Raw genomic sequence first — 22,224 nt, 5'->3', positions numbered from 1 at the left:
GGACCAGACGGTCAGGTGACTGGTGCGAGTGGTAGTCGCAGGGGTGGTGCACTCGGTGGTAGGTGCGGGGGGGGTCGGAGTTGAAGCTGTCGTGGATGTCGGTGATCTTGCGGTGGAAGAAGGTGGCCAGGGAGTCGCACAGGTCTTGAGATGGCGGGATGGCGGTGGTGTTGGAGCTGGGGTTGGAGAGTTCTTTCACGATGCTGAAGAGCTCTTTGGTGTTGTGTGCGTTGTTGTCTAGGCAGTCCTTGAAGGCGGTCTTCTTGGCGGTCCTGATGAGTTGGTGCTGTCTGCGGGTGGCGCTCTTGAGGGCTGTGTGGTTGTCTGGTGTTCGGTCGTGGAGCCATTTCTTCTCCAGCTTCCGACAGGTGTGCTTGGAGATCCGGAGGTCCTCGGTGAACCAGGCGGCTTTCTTGTTGGTGTGGTTGGTTGTAGAGGTCTTGAGAGGGGCGAGGGTGTTGGCGCAGTCGTTGATCCACTGTGTGAGGTTGGTCACGGCGGTGTCTGGGTCGGTGGGTGGTCTCAGGGCAAGGGCGGTGGTTGGGTTCTCTGGCTGATGGTGTGGAGGGTTGGATGCTGGTGAATCTGCAGTTCCGGCAGGTGAAAGGCCCCTGGGTGCGTTTCGGGGTGGCCCGGTAGCAGGGGTGGTCTCGTCTGGAGTTGAGTGCGTGGAGGGTGCTTGCGTCGTAGTGCAGTCTGGTGTTGCGGGGGGTGCGGGGACCAGGGGTTCTGGTGCTGGGTGCGGTCCAGGCACGGACGGGCGCAGACGGGCTTGCCTTCGGCGCGCCAGTGGCGCGCCCGCTGCGCTCGTCCGCTGCGCGCCCGCTTCGCGGCCTCCATATGAGGGCAGAGGGAGGGAGGAGCAGCTGGGAGGTGGGAGCATGGCGGCAAATGGGAGTGAAGGGGGCGGGCCGCAGGGGCTCAGCGGCGGGGGAAAACCCGGGGAAAAAACTGCGGGAAAGGACGGCGGGAAAGGGACAACAGAGCACAGGGGTACAGAAAACAAAACACAGGGGCACAGAATGAAAAAAACAAAGTGGCACAGAAAGCCAAGCGCAGGGGTACAGAATAAAAAAGGGAGCGAGCAGTCAGGCGGCAAAAGCGGCAACGGAGGTGCAACCCACAGGGGGCTGCGTGGCGGATGGGGGGAGCGACCTGCCTTGTGACAGGGTCAAAGGTGGACAAGAAAGGCAGATCTTGAAAGGAGTTGATGATATGTTCTTCTCCTGTCAAACTGTGGCAGTTGTGCAGCATCAACAAGTAAGATCAACACCACTACTTAAGATTTATGGAGACCGACCACCAAGTTGGTCCCAAAGTCCAACCCTGCAAAAAAAAATCAGTTTTCTAATAAGGTATCCTTGGATCATCTTTGGTAATGTTGATTCAGCAGCAAGTTTATATTTACACAATTCTACAGTAGAAATCTAAAAAGAATCTATAAAGTGTAAGATCCACAGGAGTCTGAATAAGAAGCTCCAAGTGCAAAAACAATAAAAATTTAATCCAAAGAAATAGAGCTATGAATCATCACAACTGCAACAATTTGAATGAAGACTGCAGGAAGTGAAGGGCTCTTTATACAGGAGGAAAGGTAACTTGATAAAACATGGCAAACAAGAGTCACCTCAAATCATTGTTGAAGCCACAATGAAGAGACAAATCTGCAGTAGTGGCGGATGTTGATGCAAGTGGCAGGTCTAATCAATTATGAACCTTTGTGTATGGGTTCAAGTAGAAATCTTCGAGGAGCGTTGACCTGGATTTGCAGAGCGGAATTAATCAACTTTCTGGCAGCTTCCCACAAGAGAAGCAAGTTCTTACAAATCTGCAGGTCATTCTCCTCGGAAACAGACCATTTATTTAAAAGTTTAAAAGACTTCCCTATAACTGCCTATTAGGCTTTCTCATTCATCCACAAATTTACAGGTAAGGAGCCGCTCCAAAGAGATAGAAAACAGGGTCAGTCCAAATCAAAGTCCGCACTTTCAGACTTTAAGTGCACCAGGTAAGCAGAGCTAAAGTCTTATCATTTCAAGGTAGATATAGAACAAGCATCTGCAATACCTATAGGTCTGGCTTTAAAGGAGTGTTGTATGGTAATGTAAAGCATTACAAATAAATAGCATGGATATATATTAAGTATTTATGTGGAAGCAAAGAACTGTAGAATAATAGTAGTGTAGGTTAAAAGGTTAGGTTACAGTTGCACTGTGAAGTCAAACCTAAAACTCCATGTAGGATAATGACTGCCCTCTTACCACCTGTGCTGGTGTCAGAGAAACACAAACACTGTGAGGTATCTAGTTTTCTAAGACACTTTTACAGCATTACCATGGCATGAGGGTGCCCCTGCAAGATCAATCTCAGCTAGCGATGTAAATAAACAAAATTATCCCAGCTGTGTGGAGGGGAGGCACTAGTCCTGATGATGCACACAACGCCTGCCCAATCAAAACATGTACACCTAGCTCCCAAAATGTGGGTGGAGCCAAAGACACTCTATTGACACTCTCAGACAGCTGTGCTGTCAAACCAGATCATAAAAACAGTGACCCTGGCAAGGTCACATGTAAACTTATTACCAATGGTGGAAAGCTGTTAAATCATCATGACAAAATTCCCAAGCAGTATTATACCCTCTTTCACATCAAAATTATTTCCCAAGGAGAGTGTCATATTGGTTAATCACTAAGAGGACCCTTAGCATAGATGAAATTCTAATTTTGGAGAATTACTTTCCTACACAATGGTTAATTATAGGCGGCTCTAACTCTTCCCTTATTTGCCTACCGCAAACTACTGAAGACAAAAGTAAGTCCAACACTTCTCTAATTACAGCTGCCTCCACCCATTGTGTGTTGCTGGAGAATTGTGCCCTATATTTGTGCCTCCAGTGTGAGGCCCAAAAAAAACAAAAGAGGATGGTGGTCTCTGGTGTATCAGTATTAAAACACTTTCTGCGTTCACTCCCTTTTCTCCTTTTAAGTTAATTTTCAAAAGTCTGGATGGAGTCAAATTCTCTATGCAGAGTATATACATAATCTAATTAAGTCTCCCCTCACAAGCACCTATGCAAATTCAACTTACATCTATTTGGGCAAGAAAATAAGGTAACATTTCTCACATTACTTTTGATTGGAAAGACTTCCCAAAAATCAGTTCGCAAATGAAGACATCTTGAAAAGAAATCCATTCCTAAACATTAGTCTAATACCAACAGTTATCAACAGCTCAGAAACAACAATTCTACACACTAAGATTACTTGTTCTTTTTCGGAAAGATTGCTGTGATTGGACTATATCCTTGTTGAAAAGAAGCCTGATTTTATAAAGTGTTTTTTAAAATAAACACCTCCAAACTCCATACGAGAAAAAAGAATCTAAAAAGGATGTCATATTTTGTGGCATGTCACAGTGAGTTATACTGACAAAGTCTACAGTCGACGTAGATTTAAAAGTTGTGTTTAAAAATACTCTTCTGAACCCAACCATGAGGTGGATTACCAATGCAGAGTATATGATTCAAGAAGGTAATATAAGAGGGCCTGAATTTCAGATTGCGGGCAGTATCCCCACACCTAAATCAGGGAACGAACAGTTATTTCTCCGCAATGGGGAATAGCATGCAAACCCACAAAAGACAGGTCCAACTCCATATGTTTCTCATCCCTCCTGGGGAAATAATGGACCAAATCATCACACATTTACCACCGGTTTAGAGCAGGTGGTAAATACATATGCAAGTTATCTGTTATAGAGCAGTCGCGAAGTGGTTGAAGGTGGAGTGACAACAGGAGGGCAGAGTGGTTTAAGCTATAGCTGAGGGGAGTGTTTGCTGCTCGCCCCATGCTACAGGAGGCAGACAGATGGGGAGTAGGTTCAACGGCTACCTGCAGCCCAAGCAGATCTGCCATAAAGTCTGGTTCCAGAGTGTGCGTACAACCTCCATTCATTCCTCCAACTGGGATTTTGCCTTGAGGCACTCGTAATGAGGGCCAAAATTCTCTTTTAAGTGTCACATGCTTCCAAGTGTTTCTATTAACTTTCAAATCGTTCAAAGTAATCTGTTTTTAAATTTAGGCTAATCATTTTTAAATTCATATTTTGTATGCAATACTTACATTATTTGCCATTTTGTTTGTGCATTTTCATATGTCGTAAGTGTAATACTCAACCGCAACATATTAACTTATTTTTTATGGCTGTTCAAATATTTTGGCCATTAAATCTCTTGCTTTAATTTTTATTCTTAGATTTTAATCTTTCACTTAATTTATTATTGTTGCTTTTTTAAACTTGGTATCTAACACCAATCCAGGGTTCCATTTAATTGTATTCCATTTTTGTGTCATCCTTTCCTCATTTGGTTCTCTTCTGCTCCTAAAAATGTGGTAATATTTTAAATAAAGAATTGATTTCACACACAGATAATATTTGATGATGTGTATTTTCCCAATTGACTCAAATTATGAACCACCCCGTCTAAATTAGCTTTTTCAGAGAAGAACTTACAAAGTAGTCTTCTGAAGGAAACTCATGATAGGTGCTTAGTGAAGTTTTGTATAAGTGACCAACAATATGCAATAAAATGTGTTTTAGGGAAACTAAAGGCTGCTCCATTAACATGGCATGGAATGAAGCTTAGCAATCTCTGAAGTGTTTGAAATTCTTCGGTGAGCAACATATTCCGATCTTTTTATGTATACCTATTTGTTGAGATCCCGAGAAAGCCAACTCTGGGTCAGAATTATACATTTCTTAGGTTTCATAAAGATTTACAGTTGATCAGCTGAGAAGCTAAGAATTTCACAGCCTCCCAGCAGTTCTCAAATCAAAAACCATTTACATCAACATCCCTAAATCTTGACCAAAATCATTACCACTGAAGACCTTATTACAAACATTTCCCAAACAGTAGGTTAAAGATGTTTATAAATAAGTGTAGAACTAAATTAAGTGGTCATTAAATTGCATTCTGATTCTCTCTCATATATATACTCCCACTAACCAAAATCCAAACCCCAAATTGCTGGAAGAATTGTCGCAATTGATGATGTCAACATGTAAAACCATGATGGGTTTATTATCTGAGTAGGCAAAAGTCGAATTAGAACAAACCTGCGATGAGATTGCAAAGGTGAAAGAGCTGCTTGAGAAACATTCAGAACAGGAAGGGATCCATTTTAGTGAGAAAATTCAGGAAAAGAGACTAGACAAATATGAAGATGAGATCAACCTAAAGAAAAGTCGCAAGTTTGTACATGACAAACAAGACTATGAGAATGGTCGCATTTTGACCTTTGGGAAGAAATTCGAAGGAGCAGCAAGGCAATTTATGCAACTTGGGGTTTTAAGGCAACAAGAACTGGTCACTTCTGAATCTGGCTCAGATGCCTAGTCATCTGATCTTGAGGAACAACAAGGTCAACTTCACCTTACATCTCTCTAGATGAATACCGTCTTTTACAGTTAAACCAAGGGCCACACAAGAGACCGCCCAGAGGAAAAGATGGAGACAAGGCAAAAAGAAGAGCAACCGAACGAAGGGGTGGACACAGCCAAGAACACTTTGCCGTATAAGAAATCAAGTAGGCAAACCAGGAGAAAATGATGTGTGCAAACCATTTGACAATTAACTTATCATCACACACCCCAAGTAGAGATGAACAATCTCTCTTAGAACTGGGTCTATCCTTTTGTCCCATTGTGAACCTGGACTATTGTAGAATATAGATTGATGTGTTTTTATTCATACATAAATTGAAACTGATGTAAGCTTTTGCGCAACAAGAAATAAAAGAATATCCCATACTGCTGCACGTTGTTTTCAATGCTGTACTAATGATTGGCAATGTAGTTCGTCCTGACATGTCAACCCTCTCCCCTGCTTAAACGTTAATAAAAAGAGTTAAAAAAGAAAAAAAAGAAAAGAAAAATAATTTTCCTGTTGTTTCTATGGTTATCCTAGTTCGCGATCCCATTTTGATGATTTATGTTTGGAGACATTGAGGGGTAGGCTACGTTAACTTAGTTGGAGTGTGTGAAAACCAATTGGGCATCAGAAAGAGATCTTTTATGCTCTTTGATTCTGGAAACCGATAAAATTAGCCCTAATCAGTTTAAACCAAAATCTAAGTGTAATCCCACGACACCACACTATAGTTTTGACAATTTGCACAAGGTTTTCACTCATAATTTTACGAAAATTTGACGAACCACAAAAAATAACTATGCTTTAAATTGCACTGAGGGACAGAGAACAGTCCTAGGCTCTATAACCAAGTACCACAGCGTGATCATCAAACCCTCAGATAAGGGTGTTAACGTGGTCCTGTGGAACATCAACAAATATTTATAAGAGGCAGACAGGCAGTTGAATACATCAGAGTTATGAGACAACTACTTTTGGTAAGTACAAATAAACCATCAACAAATGCAACCCCTTTTTGGTGGATTGGAGAGGGAAAGGCCAATTGAGCACAGATGAGTACCAATTCTTATACGCGAGCAAACCTGAATCACCATGTTTCTATATGTTACCTAAGGTTCAAAAGAACAGGGAGAGACCACCAGGGAGACCCATCATCTCCGCCAACAATGGCTTATTGGAACAAACTCCACATATTTGGGTTTCTTTTTACTACCTTATGTACTAAATGTACCCTCATATTGCAGAGACAGCACCAATTTTATTACTAAGGTGGGAGAAATACCCTGGAAAACAAGCTATGTACTGGTGACTACAGATGTAGTTTTGCTCTACACTTGTATCAGCCATGACCTAGGAATCCAAGCATGCAAACACTTTTCCAGGGACAAGTTTATCTGAATGTATGACCACTCAATGATATTATTTGAAATGATGGGTTTTTGTTTATAGAACAACTTTTTTTTATTCAATGATGTATGGTACAGACAGTTGGTCAGAACCGCAGTCGGCAGTTGTTTTGCTCCAAGTAATGCGGGGATCTTCATAGGTTTGGTGGAAGCAACAGCATATGTGGACAGAAAAGAATGAGAAGTGGACCAAACATATACCATTTTGGACGTGTTGCAAAGATTATATCTTTATTATCTGGGACAATCCCAAACATCAGCTACATAAGCTTTTGCCATACATCTAGGAGAACAAACAATCTCGCTTTTACCCATGAGATACATGAAACTGAGATAGACTTCCTTGATATATGTGTTAAGGTCATAAATGGGTCCATACACACAAGCCTTTTCCACAAAAGTACAGCAGGAAACAGTGTCCTACATGCACGCAGCAACCAACCCAAAAAACTCAAATGGAGAATCCCCTGTGGGCAATTTTTAAGGGCAAAACGCAACTGCAGTACTACAAAAACCTTCCAAGAGGAACGCGAAAGAATGACCCACAGATTCAGAGCCCGAGGTTATCGTTTGAAAATTCATAAAACTGCTAGCGAAAAGGGAGGCACACTATCTAGTTATAGTCTCCCCACCTAGAAGTACAAGGGGAAAGGGGACCGATTAAAGCAAGACTGATCACTATATTGAATAGCGATTCTACAAGCGCTAAACACATGCTTACCAGACACTGGCACCTGGTTCAATCTGATCCAGGGATAGGAGTGGAAATGACACCTCACCCCTTAGTAACATATTGCAAATCCAAATCGATTAGGGACATACTGGTGCACAGGCACACAGAGTAGGAAAGAGGGCTGACTGAGGGAACAATGTGGCTTCCATAAGTGTGGGTAGTGTAAAGCCCACAAAGGAAGCAAAAACGTAATCATATCAGTTACCCACAGGGAGAACAGGCAACATTACAAAATTATCACTTGCAGCAGTGATTACTGTGTGTATGTTTTGGTATGCCAGCGTGGTCACCAATACATTGGCAGCACCATTTTCACTGTGGAGTAAAGGATTTTGGAGTGCCTCAGGGCAATTTAGAATTGCGACCTGAACTAACTGTAGCTAGGCATTGGCCCAGGTTACACAATCAGAACCCTGACCAAGACCTCTTGGACAAGACGGTGGCGACAGACAGAAGAAGCTTAGACTCCTTGAGTCAGAGTACATCATTCTCCTCAACAGCAAAATTCTTGGAGGCCTGAATGTTAATGAGGAGCTTTATGTGCACATCGGCTGAGCTCTTCTTTTGGAGACTTTAAACTCTACCATGAGTCCTTTTGGTATAATAATTTATCTAGATTTGATTCTCTTAGTTATCCATTTTGGTTTTCCTGGATTTTTTCTGTTACTGCCGCCGGCATTTTGTTTACTTCCCTTCTTTGGTTCTTACAAATCGAAAGATTTGGAAATCATGTTCAGACCGACGTATAAGGTAGTTCCCAGAGTCATATGCCATTTGTTTAACCATGATTCATCAATTGCACAATGCTTATTGGATTTTTTGCCCATGGTTTGATAGAATTGTACGTTTGGAACATGACAACAATGTTTGAGTGCCTTCCTAGTAATGTTTGATGGATTACATTTGGAGTATTTGTATACGTTTATATGCATTTTATGGCTCTGAATATTTATTTAATTTTGATATAATTCAGTTTCAAATCAAGTGATTATTGAGCAAATCAGATTATGTGCCTATGGCTAATTACACTGTTTTGTAGTGCTGGAGATGCTACTTGGCTAGGCGCGTGTAGACTTGTGAACGCTTATTCCACTGCTTTTTATAGCGCTTCTTTGTAACCCCTTTAGTATATATGCGGCTACCTGTATGTTGGTATTTACCATTATTTGCAGTGGTTAGGCCACTTGGCTATTCTTTTGTGCTCAGTTTCTTTATTGCAGCATCAGATATTGATTTTTTTCAATATATAACTGAAGTCTATGAACTCCATATTATTTATATTGCCAATGTGATTATTATGTTTTCTTCATTTAATTACAATACACATGGAATTCTGTTTTCCAAATTTTCTAGAAGGCACTCACTTTGTAAACTGTTTATAGACAGCACTGTCACACATGTTTTCTTTCTCTGTTTATTGTTTCCTTAAACCTTATAAAGGTGGTGATGCATGGGGAGAGAGCAGACAACCCTGTTGGGTGCCTCGCGTTAAGTGAAAGGGTTCTGAGAGTGCACCATAGAGCCGCAGACGGGCTAAAGGATTCTGGGATAATAAACAAATCAGATTACGGAAGCCGTTGGTGATGCCCAATTTTGCTAAAGTGGCATGAAGCAAGGACCATTCGAGAGAACCAAATGCCTTTTTGGAATCTAGCAGGGCGACTGCCACTGGAAGGGTAGGGGAAATCTGGATGATCACTGCAAAAAGAGTATGAAGATTATTGGAAGTGGCACAAAACCGGACAGCATAGGGGAGATTATGTGGTCCGTTAATAAAGAGAGTCCGGTGGCTAATACAATGTCCAAAAATTTTGTATCATGATTTCTAAGAGACAATGGCGATAAGAATTACAAAGATAAGGAGGTTTGTTTGGTTTAAGTAATAACGGGATGACAGCTTCCTGTAATGTTGGAAGGAGGGAACCCTGCTTAAGAGATTCTGCATACATTTCTAACAAATGAGGGACTAGTAGCGATTTGTAAGAGTTATAAAAATTTCCTGAGAATCCGTCTAGTCCCGAAGCCTTAAAGCCACTTAAGTCATCTATGGCCTGTGAGTTCCTCACAGGTGATTGGGGAAGCGAGAATTGCTGTTGACCAGTTTCAAGCCAAACCATAGCAACTTCAGACAAGTAGTCTTCATCGCTGTTGCCGAAACGCGATGCGTAAAGTGACTTGTAATAGTTTGTAAAGTCTGCAAGGATGGTAGCACCATCAGTGATGTCCATGCCATCAGGCCGCTGTAAGTGAGACAATTATGTGTCATGATATGGGGGGGGCAGCAAACAAGCCAAAATTTGACTGGAGCACACACCTTCACCATACCTGCACGCCCTAGCATATTTCCCCATATAGGCAACCTCTCGCTTGGCAAGGTCGTGAAACGTATAGTTTCTTACCTGTCGTGTAGTTTTGCAGCTTGAAGACTTTCTGGATTCGCTATGCTGTGCATTATTCTGCCATCTTGTAGTTGGGTCTGTTATTCTGCCATCTTGTGGTTTGGTCCGGAATCGTAGTATTTGCTCTTTTTTTTTTTTTTCGTGGCCCAGGTGGGCGGCGACATCCCACCATTTGGTGTCCTTCGTGACGTAGGCGTGCTTCCTGCGGAAGCTCCCACCTTTGGTCGCCATCTTCGGATTCTTTTTTCTTGTCTTGTGTTAATCTCGTTTTCCCTGTTACTTTCTAAAGTCTTGTTTCTTTTAAATCCCTTTCCTCCCGTCTCATATTTCTGGCGGAGGAGGGTGGGTTCGCTAGTGAATCCAGAAAGTCTTCAAGCTGCAAAACTACACCGACAGGTAAGAAAATATACGTTTTGCAGCGTGACTCTTTATGGATTCACTATGCTGTGCATAGACTTTGTAGCGCTTTGTTGCTCCTTTCTTCCTTGTTGAGTGAGCTTGAGCTGCTCCTTGTAACTGTTGTCCTGCCTGCTTGTGGCAGAGCTGGATAGTCTGCGCAATCCATCGTGCAATGGTATTCTTGGTGACTGGTCGTCCCAAAAAACTGCTTGGAAAGGAGACAAAGAACTGTTTTGTGTTCCTGCACTCCTTTGTCCTCTCTATATAGAGCATTACAGCCCTTCTGGCGTCTAGTGTGTGTAGAGCCCTTTCTGTTCTTGTGGTCGGTTTTGGGAAAAAACTTGGTATTTGGATTGTTTGATTAATATGGAACCGAGACACCACCTTTGGCATGAAGTGTGGGTCCGTCCTCATTACAATCCTGTCCATGTGTATTTGTAAGTAGGGCTCTTGGAGTGTCACAGCTTGCAACTCACACTTACTCTTCGTAGTGACGTGATAGCCACTAAGAAGGCCATCTTTAGTGTGAGCATGTGCAGTGTAGCCTTGTGAATAGGTTCAAAGGGTGCCTTCATCAATTGAGTTGGCACTACGTTGAGGTTCCATGCTGGTGCTGGTATCCTCTTTCAGGGGGGGCTATTCTCTTCGCCCCTTCCAAGAATCTCTTTACCACTTGAGAGGTGAAGAAACTTTTCCCTGTTTCTCCTCTTGTGTAGGCCACTACCACTGCCAAGTGCACCCTCAGGGATGTGTAGCTTAATCTGCTTTGTAGCAGGTGCGTTAAGTACCTTAGTACTGTTGATTCCCTTGTGACCTTTCGTTGTAGTTTTTTCTTGATGCACCATTGGGAGAGCCTTTTCCATTTTGCTACGTAGCACTTTCTTGTGGTAGGCCTGCCATAGTACTTGCTGGTAGTTTTAGGTGCTCAAATTCTAGGTCTTCAGGAGCCATGCTGCTAGGCTGAGACCCTCTGGTTCTGGGTGAAGCACCCTTCCGTTCTGCACTGTTAACAGGTCCTTTTTTATTGGGAACCTGTGTGCTGGTTCTTGTGCCATTTCCACTATCTGTGAGAACCAGGATTGCCTGGCCCACTGAGGTGCTATCAGTATTAGAGTCATGTCGCTGATTCGGCATTTGCTGAGTACGCTGTGTATCAGTGGTATCAGGGGAAAAGCATATGCAAATGTCTTTGACCAACTTATCCATAACGCATTCCTTTGGGACCGATGGTCTGGCTGTCTGGATACGAAGTGTTGGCATTTTGCATTCTGGTGTGTTGCAAATAGGTCTATTTGCGGAGTACCCCATTTCTGGAAAAGCTTCTCTATTTCCTGCTGGTTGAGCTCCCATTCGTGTGATGCAGACGTCTGCCTGCTGAGTCGGTCTGCTTCCACATTGTCCTTCCCCGGGAGGTGTATTGCTAGTAGGTCTATTTTTAGTGGGATGGCCCATCTCCATATTTCCTGTGCTAGCCCTGATAGTGCCACAGATTGTGTTCCTCCTTGTTTGTTGATGTAGAACATGGTGTTGTGTTGTCTGTTTGGACCAACACCCTGTTCCCGTACAGCTCTTTCTGAAAGGCTTTTAAGGCTAGGAACACAGTCTTTAGCTCCAAGTAGTTGATGTGACTGACCGCATCTTGCTGCAACCATAGACCCCTCACCTTGAGCTTGTTCATGTGAGCGCCCCACCACAGCTGGGAGGCATCCGTTGTGATGGTCACTGTTGGAGTTGGTTGTGTGAATGGCTTCCCCTGTGATATGTTTTCCTTTTTCCACCACTCTATTTCCAGATTCACTGCGTGTGTGACAACCACATGATCTTCCCAACTCCCTGTGGCCTGTGACCATTGCTGCTGGATCCATTCCTGGAATGGTCTCATGTGTAGTCGGGTATTTGGGACTAGGTGGATGCATGATGCCATCATTCCCATCAGCTTGCTCGCTGTCCTCACTGTCAGAACTTGCCCCTTGCGGTAATGACGTGTTTCCTTCAGTAACGCCAATGTTCTCTTCCTGCTGGGGAACACTTTGGCCTGTATGGTGTCGATCTCTGCCCCTAAGAATATCTTGATTTGTTCTGGTTCTGTTGACGGTTTCTGCCAGTGGATCGAGAAACCCAGTCTTGTCAGTGTTAGTATGACCTGCTGGATGTGCAGTTTACATTGGCTGTACGAACTGGCCTTTATGAGCCAGTCATCGAGATAGGGGTATACGTGTATTCCTTGCCTTCGCAGGTGTGCTGCGACAGCTGCTAGGCATTTTGTAAACACCCTTGGTGCAGATTTCAGGCCGAATGCCAGTACTGTGAACTGGTAGTGGCTTTGGTTGATCACAAATCTTAGCAGGCTCTTGTGTTTGTGGTTGATGAGATTGTGTAAGTATGCATCCTTTAAATCTATAGTAGCCATGAAGTCCCCTTGTTGTATTTGTGCTATTACCTCTTGTAGGGGAAGTCATCTTGAACCTTTGAGTTCTTATGAATTTGTTCAGGAACCATAGATCTAGGATAGGTCTTAGTGTTTCGTCCACCTTTGGCACAAGGAAGTAAGTTGAGTAAACCCCTTTGTTCCTTTAGTTTTTTGGTACCACCTCTATTGCCTCCTTGCTGAGCAGATCCTGCGCCTCTAGCTGCAAGAGCGAGAGCTCCTTTGCGGAGTGTGTCTTACATCTTGGTTTCTGTTCGGAGGCTGTTTTTCTAACTCGATACAGTATTCGTATTGTATGATGTTTAGTATCCATTTGTCCGATGTGACCTTCCTCCATTCCTGGATGAAGTCTCTTATTCTTCCCCCTACCGGTGTTGAGTATTCAAGGTACTGCTTGCCATGGAACGTTCCGCTGCAGTTGTTCCTTATATCTTTCCGCCCACCCCGAGGTGTTGCTAGGGTGGGGGCATGTTCCATGTTGGAGTCACTTGGTGGAGGGCTGCTGGCCTCCTCTTCGTGTTTGTCCTCTTCCGTTCTCACACCCTTGAAAGGACTGCCCCGGGGCTGGTACTGCCAGTTCTGCTGCTGTCGCTGCTGCTGCTGGCCTTGGTTGTTACCTTGGTAGCTTTGCTGAGACGTTTGGTGCAATGTGCTAGGCACGTTGCCTCCTCTAACACCCGGTCTTCTCGTGGGTGTGCCTCTTCTCATTCCTCTGAACTGCAACGCTCCCATGGACCTTGCTGTTTCGTTGTCCTTCTTGAGCTGCGTCAACTTTTCGTCCACTGGTGTGCCGAACAGTTGCTCTCCATTAAAGGGTGTATTTAAGATGTTACTTTGTACCTCTGGCTTGAAGCCCGAACTTCTGAGCCATGCCTGTCTTCTCTTAGTCACTCCTATTAGCATTAGCCTGCTCGAAGTTTCTGCAGCATCCAATGCCGATATCAGGCATGTGTTCGCCATGTTCTTTCCTTCTTCTACCAGGTGAGCTGCCCTTTGTTGGTACTGGTCTGGCAGATGTTTTAGTAGCTGCCCCACTTCATCCCAGTGTTGGTATGCGTGACTGTTGATCAGGGCATTTGAATTTGCGATGCGCCAATGTATTGCCGCATTTCTCTCCACCTTTCTCCCTGTGAGATCCATCCTCCTGCTCTCCTTGTCTGGAGGTGGTCCGGCATTTGTGGGACCATTAGCCCTCTTCCTAGCCGTTGCTGCAATTATGGAGTTGGCTGGCACTGACCCTTGGATGTATGCAGGGTCCTTTGAAGAATGTTTGTACTTCTTCTCCGTCCTAGGTGTCACAGCTTTGCATACTGCTGGCTCCTTAAAGGCCTCTCTTCCCTGGTCCAGCACACTAGGGAGCATGGGCAGGAATTGGCTACTAGTCTGTTGAGGCAGTAGGGTTTCCAGGAGGAAACTTGCCTTGGGCTTCTCCTCCATTTTCACTCCATAAGTCTGTGCAGCCTTCTGTACGACCATGTTATAGATCCCTATGTCATCTGGTGGTGAGGGCCTCTTAGGGTAAGTGTCTACGCCTTCTTCTGGCGATTCTGCTTCAAGGTCTTGCCATTCCACTTCTTGTGCCTCCGAGGACGTCGAGTCCCGGTAGGATTGCAGATCTTCGTTGCCTTCTCCCTCGAAATAGTAGTCGTCTTCTCCCAGTTCCTCGACTGGTTCGGGCTTTTTCGGCGGTTCCGCGTCTTTGTTGTCCCTTTCGACTTCGACCGCGGGTTTCGGCGGGATGGTGTATTGGCTCATCTTCTTGTCGAAGTCCTTTTTCCACTGTAGGATGCTCGCCATTTCGGCCTCGAGCCTCCTCTTCTTCCTCTCCATCTCCATCTCGGCGGCATGTTCAGCGTCGAGGGTTGGAGCGTTCTCTTCGAGGCCGTCGACGTCGGCCCTTCTTTCCTCGGCGCCGAGGTGTCCTTCTCGAGGGCAACCTTCTACGTCTTTGAGGGTTTTTGCCGATTGGGAGTCCTATTCTAAGGATCCGCTCGGTTGACTGTCCCTGGAGGCTGTTGCTTTCGTCGAGTGTTTCGGCAGTAGAGCTCCTTTCGAGGACTTAGCTTCACCTCTACAAGTGTCGCTCGGAGCTTTTGCTTCACTCTTTCGAGTGTCGCTTGGACGTTTAGGGGTCGACTCCCTTACCTCCTTCGACGTCTTCTTATGGACTTCGACGTCTTCTTATGGACCTCGACGACCGTGCAGTCCTCCGGTCCTTCGGCGATTTTGTCCTCTTCTCCACTGGAGAGGCCCAAGTCTCATAGCGTTGGAGGTGGCCCCTGTCCCTGCATGTTGTGGTTCGCCCTTCTCTGCCTCTCCCTTACTCTAAGGGTTTTGGGTGTAAATGCCGATCAGGCGTTGCAGTCTTCGCTTGTGTGGTCGAGCGGCAGGCAGAGGTTGCAGACTGGATGCTGATCCTTCTGGGCGTAGTTGTGGTGGCAATTTGTGCAAAACTTGAATGGTGTTTTGTCCATCCCCGCGCTCAGGGAGCCCCCTGCAAACGCATTCTCCGTCAAATGTCGAGGTTTTGTTCGTTAAAACTTCTCCCTCGTCGCTCCGGGTACCTGATCTGTAGTCCGGTGTAGTTGAACTTGTTACTTTGTTGATTTTCTTTGATTTTGCTTGATTACTCTTCGAAAACTCTGGAACTGTTCGGCAACGATCCAGACCCAACGGCGGAAAAAAGAATCTGAAGATGGCGACCAAAGGTGGGAGCTTCCGCAGGAAGCGCGCCGACGTCACGAAGGACACCAAATGGTGAGACGTCGCCGCCCACCTGGGCCACGAAAAAAAGAAAAAAAAAATTGAAAATACTACGATTCCGGACCCAACCACAAGATGGAGGAATAATGGACCCAACCACAAGATGGCGGAATGATGCACAGCATAGTGAATCCAGATAGATTCACGCTGCAAAACTTGTGCAGCAGTTTTGACCTGTCATGAAGATAGTGCAATTGTGGCGAGGCTCTGCCGCCAGAGTCCAAATCGCAAATTTTTCCTCCACCTTAGGAAGATCATTGTGAATACTGCGAAGTACCCCTGCATGCAATGAGATACAAGTTGCTCTTATAAAAGCCTTAAAGGCCTCCCACTAGGTATAGTATTTCTGCACAAAGACAGTGTTAGTAGCGAAAAATTCAGTGATAGCCTCTTGGACTTCCTAGCAGAAAACTGCATCATATAATGCACTGGCAGGGAAACGCCAATGACTGGTCATGGAGACATGTGTGGATATAGTTAGAACGAAAAGTACAGGAGCATGATCTGAGAGCGTGCAGGGACAGTGTGTAATATTGTTAAGCCATAAAAATGGGCCCTGGGACATGTACCAGTGATTAATGCAGGTCCACACATTGTGTTGGGCAGAATAGAAAATATAATCTCGTTTACACGGGTATTTATGATGCCAATCATCTGATAGATGGAACGTGTCAAGAAGATTCATCAATGTTTGTAGACAGCGGGGTTTAGTGACCACCGTGGACCCGGTGGAATCAAGTTCTGGTCGGCAGGTAATATTTAGGTCACCTCCCAGTACTATGTGGTCTGCCTGATATTGCTAATCTGGGAAGACAGGTCAGTGAAAAAGTCAGGAAGTCGGTGTTTGGTGCATACACATTGACAAGGAGCACAGTTTGACCCACCAACTCACCAAACAACAACAAGTAATGACCCGTGGGGTCAGATGTGTTTCCTATTGCCTTGAATGGGGCACCACTATGTATCGAGATACATACCCATGTGAGTAAGGAGCTATAGTGCGAGAAATCCCAGAGGGAATGCAATGAGGAGGCATAAATACATTCTGGTCTGGACGATAGGTGTGTTTTCTGAAGAAAGGCCAATTGGACCTGTGTCGGCTTAAATAGGAAAGGACCGGTTTCCCTTTTTTGGGATTGTTCAAACCTCTGATGTTCCATTTCATGCCTTGCAACACCGAGTCTCCAGTGTAAGGTGGAGGCATAATATTGGAGGACAACACAATATAAAAGCGAGTGTTTTAAGTGCAAGTTTGGAATGTACCACAATAGAGAAATGGCTTCAGCAATTAAGAGAACAAAAACAATATTCCCACCCCAGCAGGAACAGCAGCTAGAGAACCCAAAAATACAAACATATTGGTATCAATATAAGGAAACAAAAACTGTGAAATAAAGGCCAAAATGCAAACACCCATTAGGCGAGAGTAATGCACTGACCAGTAACGTGGGGGCAAACATTTTCATTTGTTAAAGGAACAACGGACCCACTAGGTCTCAAGTGCACCAGGAGAAGTGATTGCTCAGTCTGCGGAGGCGCCAGCGCCATCAGCCATCACCGAAAGAGGATCCGTCTGGTGAGTGTTTCTTGCAGAACTGTGCAGCCTCTGAAGGGGTATTGAAAACATAGTGCTGACTGTCCAGTTCAACACGGAGTTGTGCAGGGTAAAGCAATCCATATTTGAGGCCACGTTTTTGGAGAGAGCACTTAACATCTGTGAATTTAAGACAGGCCTCCTGAACCACTGGTATACAGTCCAGAAAGTGGGAGTCCGCTGAGCCCTAATAATGCAGTGGGCCCTTGTCTCGGGCCTGGTGTAGAGCTGTACCACGATCTCTGAAATTAAGAATCCTGGCATTGATCTGTAGCGTCGGCGCCCCAAGGCGTGGACCAATCGATCGTTGCGCCCTCTAAACCACAAAGGTATCAGTGAAGGATTGCCTGTCGAAAAGTTCCTTCCACAAAGACATCCATAAGGCAAGTATTGGTGGATTCTGGTATTCCAGAAATGCGTATGTTGTTACAGCGGGACCTCGCCTCTAAATCTTCTTTCTTGGCGACCTTGGTTTTCAAAATGCTCAACGCGTTCAAGTCGCTTCATTACATCAACATTGCCGTCCTCCATCTCTGAAATTCTACGCTCGGCACCCTCACACCAGGCATTGTGTCAGTCTATGAGTTCAGTCATGTCATCCAGATGATGTGTTAGAGTATCAAATCTAGAGTCAATTGCCTTGAAACCTGAGCGTAATTCAGAAATAATAGAGGTAGGGTCGGTTATTGTATGGTCGGAGGTGCCAATTGCACTGGAGGGCAAATGTTGATTTTGTGGAGTTCTGGTATTTTCAAAGGTGAGTTGCTTCTGCTTAGGATCTCCATGACCCATTTGGGCAGTGTAATCTGAAATGGTAAGAAAGACAGTGTTCACTAGATCATGAGAGCAGTGGAGGCAAAGATGTTATCGCAGTCCCTAAAAGGGTGATTGAGTCAACCGCACCACGCAGGAGTTCAAGGAGAAACAGCCCGGGGTTCAATGCTAGAGGGGGGCAATCAGCCTAAAAGGTCGGAGGCAGTAGCAATAGTGACAATAGGTTGTAGGCACAAAAACTCAGTCCAAGCAGGGTTCATAGAATAATTCACCTGGTCATCAAGTCATGTCACTGTGAGAAGAGTGCCTAGCAGTACAGCAACGATGTAGGAGCCATGAAGGGCAGCAGAGGTGAAAACAAGTGGTGTCAATGTAGGCCAGTAGTTGGCAACTGGGGTGGAGGGTTGGGGGGGTAGTTCCCCAACCACAGGAGGTGGCAGCCACACCGATCAGGTAGCCCCCATCCTCACAGATTGTACCAATAAGAGGAAGTACCTCTCACCAGCATGAGGCGGTGCACACAGGAGGCAGAAAATCCACATATAAAGAAGGAGTGGGCAGCCCAAACATCAGGGCCAAGGCCCGATCCACACGGTTCCCCAGCCCAGCCCAGGAAGGGCAGAGCAGAGCCTAGTGGGGCTGGCAATGAAAAGTCCCAGCCTTAGTCGCCGATTGTGCGGCAGCCCTCTTCTATTACCCCCAAGTGCCACTGCATGGAGGAATCTAGGTGGGCCCAGGGAAGAGGCGGCAGGCTGGGTCACGCCAAGACTGCCATCCCAGCAGCAGCCAGCACGGCCCTTCGCCTCAGAAATCAGCAGCCCCAGTCGCCACCAGCAGAGTAAAGGGGAGTCTGGCTGGGACGTCCAGGAAACAAGCCTAGAGGGGAACCCCCAGGTGATGCAGCTCCGGCGGCGATCTCATGCACAGGCCCTACACCCAAGTCTCACCGTCTGGCAGGCCAATCACACCCCGGGAGTGCACTGTCGGAACCAAAACCAACGGGTGTAGAGACAGCAGACATTACTGCAGGCCACACCACAGTCCCACCCTCAAGCTCACCCCTGGCCCTGTCCCTGCGGGGCCTCCAAAGCCCGCATCAGGTTGCGGTGGGCAGATCTCTTTGGCAGGTTCCAGGCAGAGGCCATATCAGAGCTAGCAGTTTGAAGTGTGGCAGTCAGCACAAGCAATCATGGCAAATATCAGTGCAGTGAGAACGGTAAGGCCAGTAGATGCGCGATTAAGTAAATTTTGGGGCGACGCTCGGCGGAGCTTCAATGCCGTGCACCCATCTTGGTCGCCGGCTTTGCCACGCCCAAAGGGATGTCCTTTTAATTAAGGCAGATCAACAGGCTTTGTCAAAGGGTCAGAACACCAAAATATAAAACGCAAACCTCTTGGTATCAGCCAGAGCATCAGTCGGCACATTACCATATATAATCTATCAAAAACTTTGATGCAATGTATTTCTTATTAACACACATATGGCAATGCTCAATAATATTAATCAGAAAAATATTTAAACTAAAGCATTTTTCATTCAAAACAACCATAAACGTGCAATATTCCTCGAGCCACAAAATGCAGCCGTAGGAACCACCACACTCCAGCTGAAGAGCATACAGCTCCAGCTGGGAGTGCTTTGAAAATGTTGGTAAGCTCTCCTGGGGTCATGCATTAATTGACTCAGAAGACTTTGTGTTTTGAAAGCATTTATGGGGGCCTACTGTACTCCCTGCAGCCCCCAACAACACAAACATTAATGGTTGGTGGTGCTCCTGCCCCTCCTTTGGGCACCACAAGAACTCAAATATTTCTTACAAAGTTCAAGCAAGGTATTATGGGGTGCTCCTGGAAGGGAGTCTTCAATACTAAATGAGTAGCCTCACCCCTACAATACTGAGGTGGTGAGGCCACAACTATTTGTATTGTTTTTTTATGTGTATTGTGGATGCCCAGGTCCCACCTAGAACACCCACAGCCTTTTCGTTTTGAAGTGCGGGGAGCCCACTCCAGCAATGCCAGTTTTGTGGCCTCATGCCACCATTTTTCTTGTTTGGTTCTGGGACACCCGCTGCCTTGTTCTTTTTTTAAGTATTGTCAGTGCAAGGGGGATACTCCTGCACTGTCAAGCTGCCTCCCAGCCTCATTGCCTGCCAGCACATACCTTGCTAGCAGCAGGAACTGGCACCTTAATTCTCTGTGCCCGCTCCATGCGAGCAGGGTGCTGAGGTGTGCTCCCCAGGTGATGGGGAGTGGGAGTGATACACCACAATGCAGGTTGTTGATGCACAATGGCACTCCTTCTTCACTTCAGGGATGGGAACTTCGGCAGCAATAAACAGGCGCCAACCCCCCCCAAGGGCTTCAAATAATTTGGGGTGGGGGCCCCATGCATGCCTCCTCCAAATTAATACCTACTGTGCCAGCCTCTAGGGAGATGGGCCCTCGGGCTTCTTCCACCATGGGGGAAAAAGCCCTACCCATGCTCCCTCCTCAAATATATATTTTGTTTTTTAAGAAATTGACCGGACACCCTTCCCCCCATGCCATGACCTACCCTGCCCACTATATGTTTTTATTTTCGGGACATGGGACAGACTCCTGAGTCCTAAAATGACTGCCAAACATCTTTGTGATGTGAGGCAGCTAATCAGATCTTATCTTGTGGTCTGCCTGTCCTGCTGTAATACAACAGCTTGAAATATCTATCAATTTTGAGCATTTATTTCCCAGAAACGACTGAATAGATTTACATTAAATCACAATAAAAACGCTTTCTAGGCAAAAGATCTTCCTTTCTGCAAAATTTGTTGTAATACTATTCACCCATTTTGGCCATAGGGCAGTTCAAAATTCCTCTGGGAAATTGTATAGGGAAAACATGTTTTGGGACCCCCTCCCTCCCCCCACTACAAACTCCTTCTCAGCCCTCACTTGACTGATCACCCTGAAACTGAAGAAGGAGCTGCGATAGAAGAACCATTTATTTTGGAACGTTTCTTGAAGAGTCATCAAACAGCAACATAGCCCTAACTAGAAATACGCAGTATAAACACACATGCGCACAGACACACCACCCCTCCTCCCTCGCTCACCCACCCAAAGTTTCTGTCCATTTTGATACGCAAGAGAAGCAGATGCAATGAACATTTAAAACTCACCTTTCTTCTACATGCTGTTGTAAATGTGACCTTTCTATAGAATGCAGATAAAGAGGGTCTGTCGTCTTGTCAATATGACATGCCTGCATACTAAGGTATTTGAATATATGCACTTTACCTTTCGTGCAAATCTGAAAAAGGAAAAAGCACACAATTAGGTCACCTTCTCTAAAATTGAACATGAAAAATTATTGCAAATTAACATAGGGCATTTTTGGAAATTACAAAAATAGGAATTAGTTTCCCACCATGCAACAAAGAGATGAAAAAAACCAAGCATTGTTTTAAAACAGTAATGTACACTGCCTTCTATGCACATTACTTTTTATTATATACACAATTAAATTACCTTTAGCTAAATTGTAATACAACAAAGATGTTGATTGAGAAATGGTGATATTTTTTAAATGCTACATATTAATTTCTGCTTTTATAAGTATTATTCTAATGCATTTCAATGGGCCTGAATTATTATTTCCAACTCAAAACAAAGAAATGATAATTCACACACACAATCGTTATGTATCTACTATTTACATAAATTTCAATTTATATAGCTCAAGTAATGAGACAATTAAAACACAAATTTCATTCTGCAGAAGCAACATAGCACTCGTACCTTTGCCATACTGATGACATCCTACATTACCTTTTATTAATTAAAATGACTAGTCATATTATTGGAAATTATCGTCAGCTGAGACAACTTAATTTACAATGAAAAAGTGTGCCAAAGTCAATGGGTCCAAAACAATGTAAAGTAAAAAAGCAGGAGACACAATCAGTGAAACTCCGGAACTTAAAAGTAATTTTTTCCCTGGGAGGAAGATGCACTTTCGGACACTATTCCCTCCATAACCACGAAACAAAATTAAACTTGCTCTATTCACTTTTCCTATTGATGTCATGGTTTAACTCCCTGCAGTCTTGTGTCCACTACTAGGGGGCATGACTGGTGGGATATACACTGACTCTCTCTGACCTTGTGCTATATCCATCTATTGTCTTTCAGCCTATTGGGCAATATTCTGAACTTTCATTTCATTTCGCATCCATATTGCATTTTGTAATAGCTAGCATGCTATCCTCCCAAATACCACACTTTCCATTATACCAATACTGATTTACAGCTT

The 22,224-nt window shown here is 44.8% G+C and overlaps 1 protein-coding gene across 3 annotated transcripts in view; it reads right to left on the bottom strand.

The window, feature by feature from the left end:
- LRCH1 (leucine rich repeats and calponin homology domain containing 1) overlaps positions 1–22,224 on the bottom strand; it is a 633,328-nt gene that overhangs the window by 296,236 nt on the left and 314,868 nt on the right. For all 3 annotated transcript variants that reach the window (XM_085621846.1, XM_085621844.1, XM_085621845.1), the window contains exon 6: positions 21,092–21,222. In XM_085621846.1, the coding sequence (XP_085477972.1) occupies positions 21,092–21,222 (131 nt within the window). The remainder of the gene's footprint in view (positions 1–21,091; positions 21,223–22,224) is intronic.

This window comes from Triturus cristatus, chromosome 8 (genome assembly GCF_964204655.1).
Source record: "Triturus cristatus chromosome 8, aTriCri1.1, whole genome shotgun sequence".
Taxonomy (NCBI): Eukaryota; Metazoa; Chordata; class Amphibia; order Caudata; family Salamandridae; genus Triturus; species Triturus cristatus.
This window is presented reverse-complemented; position numbering and strand designations above follow the sequence as displayed.